Source organism: Papio anubis, chromosome 12 (genome assembly GCF_008728515.1).
Source record: "Papio anubis isolate 15944 chromosome 12, Panubis1.0, whole genome shotgun sequence".
Lineage (NCBI taxonomy): Eukaryota > Metazoa > Chordata > Mammalia > Primates > Cercopithecidae > Papio > Papio anubis.
The window spans coordinates 101,270,327-101,280,792 of record NC_044987.1 but is presented as its reverse complement, the minus strand read 5'-3'; the positions used below and the strand labels follow the sequence as shown (position 1 = coordinate 101,280,792).

Genomic DNA, 10,466 nt, shown 5'->3' with positions numbered 1-10,466 from the left:
TCATTCACCTAATCTTTAGTGGTGCATGCTTGGAATTAGTTTCAAAATGAGGAGCTTATTTTTTTTAGATTAGATACCCTCCCTGCATGTACTTTAACCTCTGTACTGTTTATAGGACACCTCCAGTGTCTTAAAAATAGATGTAATAGCAGATGGAGGATTCAGGGATCACTCCAAAACCACTTCTTAACATCTACTGTGTTCTCAGCTGTGTGCAACGTGCTATAGAGGATGTAACAGACACTCAACCAGTCTTCAAAAGGTTATATCTTCACTGAGAGACCTGACAGATGTGCATGAACTAGATAGAGAATAATTGGTGACAAAGTCTTAGAGCTTAGATCTCAAGTCCCAAAGGCAAATCTTGCAGAGTGCTTTCCCTGGCAGCCCAGTTTGGCTGGCTCCTGAAACATTTTCTCCTCTCCAGGGCGTCTAAGCTCTGCACAGGCTGCCTGGGAAGAAATTACACCTTTGGCAAGTAGATAACTGAAGTCAGATCACATTTTTTGTTTCTCCTAGAAGTTTTATTTTTATTTTTAAAAATTTAATTTAATTTTAAGTTCTGGGATACATGTGCAGGACACGCAGATTTCTTACACAGGTAAATGTGTGCCATTGTGGTTTGCTGCACCTATTAACTCATCAAAGACCTAGAAGCAGAAATACTATTTGACCCAGCAATCCCACCGCTGGGTATATACCCAAATGAATAGAAATCATTCTATTATAAAGATACATGCACACATATGTTCATCGCAGCACTATTCACAAAAGGAAAGACATAGAATCAACCCAAATGCCCAATGCCCATCAATAATAGACTGGATAAAGAAAATGTGGTACATACACACCATGGAATACTATGCAGCCAGAAAAAGGAATGAGATCATGTTCTTTGCAGGGACACAAATGGAGCTGGAAGCCATTATCCTTAGCAAACTAACACAGGAACAGAAAAGCAAACACTGCATGTTCTCACTTATAAGTAGGAGTTGAACAATGAGGACCACACTTTTGTAAATTTTCTTTCTTCCTGACATTTTTTTTTTTAAAGATTTTACTCTTCCACTTGGCTTTGCCTTTGTTGTAAACATGATTCTCTTCCTTGTCCATGTTATTATTCCATTCTGGAAGCTGGATTTTGGTGAGCACCAGGTGGAAGAGTCAATGGATTTCATGATCTTTAAAGTAAGTGTTGAATGGGAAACTGAGACGCCTAGTTCTAGTTCAGGCTCTGCACCAACCAGCTGTGTGACTCTGGGTCCCAGATTCCTCTTCTGTAACATGAAGAATCCATGAGCCCCTTCCAAATTTGACAGCTTATGATTACTCTGCATAGGAAACTAGGATGGAGGGAGGCTTCTGCGTCTGACTTCTCTGTGATAGGATACCTTTGGAGAGAAGAATGTTGGAAAAGGCCAGTCAGTCCAATCTTATTTTTCAAAACCTCATAGTACATGAGGTTCTATGACAGGAAAAGTGAAATAAGAAACCACAAAGCAGGGACTGGATTCATTTTAAATATTTAGAAATTTTCACAGACATTGTTTACTGAGGTCAGGCCCTCCTTAAGATTCTGTGTGTATCCCCGTTTTAGGTTTCCTTAACTATGAATCCTGGAAATGTCCATTTAATGTGCTGTCTGATTAGAACACAGACTTATGTTTCAGGGTCTCTCCCTTTGGCCCTGCCAATTAAAAAGTCAGTATTAAAGTATTTTAGACATCGCAGGCAAAATGTCACTACCATCGTCAGTGGTTTATACATCTAGTGACCTCTTTATGAAATTATCTCTCAAAGGTTTTTCATTTTCATGCAGAGGTTTAATACATGTTAATTTCCTTTAAAAATTCTACTCTAAATCCATTCAATTTTTAGCTTTTTAAGACAATTTGATGATTATATTGTGTAGACATCTTGTTCTGTTAACCTTTAATAGCCTTGGATTAAAAATACAACAACTAATCTTTTAAAATCAGAAGACAATAGTGGTCCTTGCAAATCCTCTGAGTGGACCTCTCATTGATACTCCAAACCAGAAGTAATTAAAGAAACAGAGAACATTTGCTTTCAAGCTAAATTTCTCAGAAAATACTCACCTAGTGATAGAGTCATTATTCCCGTGAGGATGAAACCTGCCCATGTAAGATTCCTGCCTTCTGTATAAACATCCTGTGTGTGAAAGATTGGTATATGGCAGAAGGATCAGCTGGGTACACAGAGGAGCATGGTGGGGAGCTAAAGGGAGGGCACAACAATGAGGGGATGGCATTATGGCTGTTTTATAGATCAGGACTGAGGCTCAAAGAGGTTTCATCATTGGTTCCAGGCCACACAGCTCCTCTTTGGACCAAGGTTTGTATTTTCGAGATGTAAATGCTTCTACCACATCTCTGACTTCTGCAGAGCATCTTATAGTGGTTCATCATATCAATCTTGCCTTATACTATCAAGTGGAATGAATTTTCTACACTGAGTGCTAACATTTCTCAACCCCAACCTCAAATCTGTGAAGCTAACCAGGTTCCCTAACAGGCATAAGAAAGAAACTGAGAAGAGGAAAGGAAAATCACAAAGCCTCAACCACTGTCCTCGGAGGAAGGTATGGAGAAGGGGAAATTCATGAGGCCGTAACAAGTCAGAAGGCATTTCAATAATTAGTTAGTTAAATTGTGGTAAAATACACAACAGGATTTACCATCTTAACAATTTTTAAGTGTATAGCTAAGTAACAATAAAATACATTCACATAGTTGTGCAGCCATCACCACCTTTCATTGCCCCAAATTGAAACTACCGTGAAAACACTAACTCCACATTCTTCCTCCCCATGCAGTCCCTAGCAGCCACCATTCTACTTTCTGTCTCCATGAATTTGACTACTCTAGGTACTGTAGGTGCTGTATAAGTGGACTTATACAGTATTTTTATTTCTGTGACTTAGCACGTCACTTAGCGTATTCAGTCCCATTTTATAACGTAGCTGACTGTTCTAAGGGCTTGTTGTAGATGCTTAACCCTGGGACCCTTTAATCAGAACCCTGGGACATAACGAGTCTGCACAAGCAGAGGTAGACGTCAGGCACTCTTTAGGCATAGGAGATGTAGTGGAAGCATATATATTTTGAGAAACACAGATCTGGGCTCGAATAAGAGCTGTGTGGCTTTGGGCAAGTGACTAGACCTCCCTGAGTCTCAGTTTTTTCTTATCTATAAAATGTCCTCTGATTTTTCTTGTAAGCATTCAATCAACATGTGCTAGATCAGCAAAAACACTTCAAGGCAGCAACACTACAAAATCGAGGCCTATGTTGGGAATAACATCAAACAGCTGATATTTGCTATTTTGTTCACTTGTCTCAGAACACGTTTTGGGGAAAACCGAGGGAGAGAACAAACTCAAGAGGGCGCAGAATGATGATCGTCCTCAGGCCTGGCAAGGATGTTTCTAATGATTGAGGAGAGCTCTTTGATTTCTGTGATTCCAGGCTGTCGGCTCCTGTGCTTTAAACTATGGCTGCTATAAAAAATGTGACTGAAATAATTTTCCTGGGATTTTCCCAGAATCGGAATGAGCAGAGGGTCGTTTCTGTGATGTTTCTCCTCATGTGCACAGCCGTTGTGCCGGGCAATGGCCTCATTGTGGTGAACATCCTGGCCAGCAAAGGGCTCACCTCCCCCATGTATTTCTTGCTCAGCTACGTATCCTTTGTGGAGATCTGTTATTGTTCTGTCGTGGCCCCCAAGCTTATCTTTGACTCTTTTATCAAGAGGAAAGTAATTTCTCTCAACGGCTGCATCACCCAGATATTTTTCCTCCATTTCTTTGGTGGCACTGAGATCTTTCTCCTGATGGTGATGGCCTACAACCGCTATATGGCCATCTGCAAGCCCTTGCACTACACTGCCATCATGAACCAGCAAATGCGTAGCCTCCTGGTGGGGGTAGCATGGGGTGGGAGCCTGCTGCATTCTGTTGGGTAAACCTTCCTCATTTGCCAGCTCCCCTTCTGTGGCCCCAACATCATCGACCACTGCTTCTGTGATGTCCACCCAGTGCTGGAGCTGGCCTGCGCAGACTCCTTCCTGAGTAGCTTACTGTTCTGTCGCCTTTAAGCTTATCTTCGACTCTTTTTTTTTTTTTTAAAATTTATTTTTGTAGTATTATGCTTCCCAAGTTCTAGGGTACATGTGCATAGCGTTGGGTTTGTTACATATGTATACTTGTGCCCGCGTTAGCAATGCTGCACCCATCAACTCGTCAACTTACATCAACTCGTCATTTACATCAGGTATAACTCCCAGTGCAATCCCTCCCTCCTCCCCCTCCCATGATAGGCCCCGGTGTGTGATGTTCCCCTTCGAGTCAAGTGATCTCATTGTTCAGTTCCCACCTATGGTGAGAACATGCGATTGTTTGGTTTTCTGTTCTTGTGATAGTTTGCTAAGAATGATGGTTTCCAGCTGCATCCATGTCCCTACAAAGGACACAAACTCATCCTTTTTTATGGCTGCATAGTATTCCATGGTGTATATGTGCCACTCATCAAGAGGAAAGTAACTTTCCTCTTTCCGCCGGATGATGGCGGCTCCATCTCTGTGGTCAGCTTCTCGGTGCAGATAGCTTCCTACCTGATCATCCTGCACTCCCTGAGGAGCCACAACTCCGAGGCGCGGCGCAGGGAACTCTCCACCTGTGCCTCTCATGTCACAGTTGTGGGCCTGTTCTTCATGCCTTGCTCCTTTGTCTGCATGAGGCCCTGTGTCACCCTCCCTGCAGATAAGATAGTCACCGTATTTTACACGGTGGTCACACCTCTCTTAAACCCCATCATTTACTCCTTTAGGAATGCTGAAGTGAAAAACGCCATGAGGAGACTCATTGGGAGAAAAGTAATTTGGGAAGAGAAGTAGATGATTTAGTTAGGGAAAATAGGAGGAGCAGGGGAGAGGAAATTGGGGCACCTAAGATCTCACTCTGCATCTACCTTGCCCAATGGAGTGAGTGGCCTTGGGCCAGTTACCTTCTTTTTTGAAGTTTCAGTTTCCTCATCTTATGGGGTTGGACAAGATCGAAGGGGTCTCTAGGATGGAGTAAGAGGGGTCTTCTCGTACTGTGTTTCCAAATCTGACAGTGGTCTCGAGACAGATTGGCTGGTCTAGAGAGAATAAACTCTTCCAGAAAACCAGGTCAGCCTGGGAATGGTGAAGAGGGACGTAGGGGTTGAGAATGACTGTCTTGGGGAGCAGTAGTCAATATGTCCTACCAGTTTGAACATTCACATGATTGGAAAGTCTCTTGACTTGACATACTGAGGTTTTGCTGAGAGGGTTTTGGGCAGGCAAGCTGACTGAGAAGGGTTTAGTCCTGAGAATGGAAGACGTTGACTCTTGTCAAGAGATTTGCATGAGCTCATACTAGCATTAGACTCAGGGTTCTCAAGAATCCAAAAGAACCACAGGGAGATTTTAAGCAAATGGAAGGCACTGGATGATAATATCGACTTTGTAGGCACAGGTTTTATTTTCCATGTATCATTAACATTTTGTTTCCTATTATAAAAATCTCTCCTGTTCACGCTTGTTCCCCCTTTAACTCCCTGTTTTCCCTCCTTCTGCCTCTTATTGTTTAACCTTTTCCTTTTCTCAGTCTGTTGGCCTCTTGGCTTCTTGTAATCATATATATGGTTAGAGCTGACATAGTTGCATTTATCATTTGTAGGGCATTATGACATGTAGGTATAGGAGGGGGTGTTATTGCCCCTATTTTACATGGAGAATTTACTCAGAAAATGTTGTCTAAAATCACAGAGTAGGTAGAGTGAGGATTTGAATTCACATTGTCTGATTCTGGAAGTCATGCTCCTTTTTTAATCATCCCACATCTGCACCATCAGGGAGTCTAGCCCACACCTTCCTTTTAAATGGTAGGAAACTCTTAGAAACTTTAGTGCACCCGAAAGTCATTTGTATTTTAAATCTTTTATTCTATATACAATCTTATAAATCCTTTTAAAAATATGACTTTGATGACTTCAGATCATCATATGACATTGATATTGAAAACTTAAGTTGTTCATAATATTCTCTCATTATCCTTTATTTTCTACAGAATTGTAGTGATATCCTTTTGCCTTCCCAGTATTAAAAATTTGTGCTTTTTTCTTTTTCATTTCATTTGTTTTGTTAATATTTGCAAAGGGCCATTGTTTCACTTCGTCTAAAATTTTTCTGTTTTTGTTTTCTCTGATTAATATCTGTTATCTTTCCTATATCCTTCCCTCTAGATTGTATGAGGAGTCAGGTAAAAACTTAGCTCGTTGATTTTAGACCTTACTTCCTTTCTAATATAAGAATTTAAAACTGGGATGGAACTGGAGATCATTAGGCTAAGTGAAATAATCCAGACATGGAAAGACAGACATCACATGTTATGACTTATTTGTGGGATCTAAAAATCCAAACAATTGGACTCACGGACATAGAGAGTAGAAGGATGGTTACCAGAGGCTGGAAAGGGTAGTGGGAGAATGAGGGGGAGGTGGGGATGTCAATGGGGAAAAAAAGTAGAATAAATGAGACCTACTATTTGATAGCACAACAGGGTTACTATAGTCAATAATAACTTAATTGTATATTTTAAAATAACTTAAAGAGTGTAATTGGATTGTTTGTAACTCAAAGGATAAATGCTTGAGGGGATGGGTATCCCATTCTCCATGATGTGCTTGTTTCACTTTGCATGCCTGAATCAAAATATCTCATGTACCCCATAAATATATCTATCTACTATGTACCCACAAAAATAAAAAATAATAATTAAAGAGTTTTAAACTATAAACTTTAAAAAACAATACTTTAGCTGCATCCCACGAAATTTCACAAGTATTTTTATCATTCAGTTTAAAACATAATCTCATTTTTAATGATGTCTCCTTTAACTAATGGATTATTTAAAACTATGTTGTTTAATTTTCAATTATTTGGGACTTTTCCTTGATATCTTGTTGTTATTGAATCCCAGTTTAATTCCGTTGTGGTTAGAGAGTATTCTGAATAATGCCATTCCTTTTACATGTGTTAAAACCTGTTTCATAGCCAAACCTAAGGTCTATCTTAGTGAATCTACAATGTGTGCTGGAAAAGAATGTGTATTTTTCAGTTATAGGGTATAGTGTTCTATAAATATCAATTCGGTTAGGGTGGGTGATATATTGCTCAGATCTTTTATGTTTCTACAGATTTTCTTGGTCCAATCATACCACCACTTTCTGAGGCAGTAGAATTGTTGCTGCAAAGGGGTACCATTCTGGACCCCAAGAGAATGTTCTCGGATATTGCACAAGAAAGAATTCAGGGCTATTCCATAGCCTAAAGTGAAATCAAGTTTATGAAGAAAGTAAAGGAATAACGAATGGCTACTCCATAGGCAGAACAGCAGCTTGCGCTACGGGACTAAGGATACTTGGAGTTATTTCTTGATTATATGCTAAACAAGGTATGGATTATTAGTGAGTTTTCTGGGAAGGGAGTGGGCAATTCTTGGAACTGAGGGTTCTTCCCCTTTTAGACCATACAGAGTAACTTATTGATGTTGCCACGGCATTTGTAAACTGTCATGGCTCTGTGGGAGTGTCTTTTAGAATGCTAATACATTGTAATTAGCATATAATGAGCAGTGAGGATGACCAGAGATCACTTTCATTGCCATCTTGGTTTTGGTGGAATTTGGAGGGCTTCTTTACCACAACTTGTTTTGTTAACAAGGTCTTTATGACCTGTATCTTTTGCTGACTTCCTATCTCATCCTGTGACTTAGAGTGCCTAACCTCCTGGGAAGGCAGCCCAGTAGATCTCAGCCTCATTCTACTCATCCCCTATTCAAGATGGAGTTGCTCTGGTTCAAACACCTCTGACAGAGTTAATTTCTCCAACTACGATTGTGGAAATGTTTATTGATTTCTTTAAACCTGAGAAAGAAAAAATTGCAGATGAAGAAATGACATCAAGAGAAGTTAAGTCACTGTTGAAGGTTATATATCTAGCAAATAGGAGAGTCAGCCTTTAAACAACGCAGGTTGAATCCCTGGCCCATGTTTTTAAGCCCCATGTTATATAACTCCTTGCTTGTCTTACCTACCTCGCAGGGTGAAAACGCTTCAAAATGCCATGTACACATAAGGTGGTAGTCAAGGGGCTAGTTTAGTTCAAACTTGTCCTGAAAGGACACAAAGATAGATGTGTACCCGCCCCCCGCTACACCTTTGTTCTGCTCTCTAATCTTTGCACATACCAGAGATTTCGTAAGTTCTGTGAGCACCTGTTTTTCTGCACGTACCAGAGATTTTGTTTTGCACATACCAGAGATTTTGTAAGTTCTGAGGCAAGGTCACAAGACGTGTTTAAGTAAGATAAACTCTTGCTGCCATAAACCTGCTCTCCCGCCTCAAAGGTTGAACTGAAATATCAGAAATGGCGGGAACCAATCATAGTTAGCCAAATCGCCTTGTTCAAACACTAGCCAATCATATATCTGATTTGTATAATAACTCTATGCCCACTTTTCTTAGACTATATAACACTGCTCGGAGCTCAGTGGGGGAGCTCTCCTGCCCGTCTCGTTTCGCGAGCGAGGGAGAGTTCCAGGTTCGAACCTGTAATAAAGATCCTTGCTGCTTAGCTTTGACTCTGGACTCTGGTGGTCTTCTTCGGGGAATAAACGGTCTAGGCATAACAAATGGGGGCTCGTCTGGGATTTCCCCCAAGCCCACCAGACCCCCAAGTCAATGGATCTTAATCTGTAGGTAAGCCGGCTTTGTCACTGTCTCTGTCTTTGTCTCTGTCTGTCTCCCTGAAATTTCGCGAAATCCGTAATCTGTAATCTGTATTGGTCTGTTTTGTAAGTGGCACGGTCTTGGCGGACGCGCTAAAAGACAGCCACTCGGGACTGGTAGGAGACGTCCCCCAGTGCCCATCTGGGGGCCTCCATCCTTGGTTGCCCCGTCTGACTCAGGTCGGAAGTCCGACACGCGCTCGCGAAGGATCATCATTTATCACTGTCTGTCCGTCATTGTTAAGTGTTAAGTGTAAGTCCAAAACGAAACATAAAACCTTTTCTTCCCCTTCCAGGACCGGACCTGTCGGATACTCCCCTCTGCTTCACACTCATTTTCGTCCCTCCTTCTCTTTGTAGGAGCAGTCCAAAGATAGGCAACAACCAGAGCACGCCGCTCTCACTCCTTGTTACCAATTTCAAAGATGTGAAGGCTCGGGGGCGTAACTTAAGCGTAGAACTAAAGAAAGGAAAGCTAGTTACTTTCTGCCGTTCGGAGTGGCCCTCTTTCGGCGTAGGGTGGCCCTCCGAAGGAACTTTCTGTCTCTCTATTATTACTAAGGTAAAAACTAAGATTTTCCTGCCAGGGCAGTCAGGACATCCTGATCAAATTCCTTATATTCTAGTGTGGCAAAATCTTGTGGAAGACCCACCGCCCTGGATAACTCCATTCATCCTTGAGCCTTGCAAGGTCCTAGTAACGCGACCTACAAGACAAAGGACTCCCTCTGCTCCTTCGGCCCCTGTGCTGCCAGACAGCCAGGACCCCCTAACGTTAGAACCCACATTTCCCCCACCATATCCGCACCTTATCCCGCAGGACCCAGTCCCCCAGGGTGGTGCTTCCGTAGAAGGAAACCGAGAAGCGGAAGCTGAGAGCGAAAGTAACCCGAGGGGGCCGGCCGGCCGAACGCGAGGCCGCGTACAGCGGGACCAAGCTTCCCGACTCCCTGACTCCACTGTAGCCCTGCCTCTCAGAGAAATAGGATTGCTCGATGATACCGGGCTCTCCCGTCTCATGTATTGGCCTTTTTCCACCAGTGATTTATACAATTGGAAGTCCCAAAATGCTCGGTTCTCAGATAATCCCAAAGATCTAACCTCGTTGTTAGACAGTGTCATGTTTACTCACCAGCCGACCTAGGATGACTGTCAACAGCTCCTCCGAATCCTGTTCACAACGGAGGAGCGGGAAAGAATCCAAGTTGAGGCCAGAAAGCTGGTTCCAGGAGATGACGGCCAGCCAACTGCAAATCCTGACCTCATTAACGCGGCTTTTCCTTTGACCCGGCCCAGATGGGACTACAACACGGCAGAAGGTAGGGGACGACTGCTCATTTATCGCCAGACTCTAATGGCAGGTCTCCGGGCTGCAGCTCGCAAGCCCACCAATTTGGCTAAAGTATATTCTGTGTTACAAGGTAAGACAGAAAGCCCCGCTGTGTATTTAGAGAGATTAATGGAAGCCTTCAGACAGTTTACCCCATGGACCCGGAAGCACCGGAAAATCAGGCAGTGGTAGTAATGTCCTTTGTAAACCAGGCAACACCAGATATTAAAAGAAAACTCCAGAAATTAGAAGGTTTAGAAGGAAAGCAGATTCAGGACTTCCTTCAGATGGCCCAGCGAGTTT

At 42.4% G+C, this 10,466-nt stretch overlaps 1 protein-coding gene across 1 annotated transcript; it reads left to right on the top strand.

Annotated features, from left to right (window-relative positions):
• The first annotated feature begins 989 nt into the window (after positions 1-989).
• Positions 990-6,520, top strand: LOC101016981 (olfactory receptor 4X1). Its single transcript, XM_021925779.2, is given in 2 exon segments — positions 990-4,105; positions 4,559-6,520. Coding segments are annotated over 2 exon segments (948 nt in total). The 5' UTR covers positions 990-3,513; the 3' UTR covers positions 4,915-6,520.
• The last annotated feature ends 3,946 nt before the right edge of the window (positions 6,521-10,466 follow it).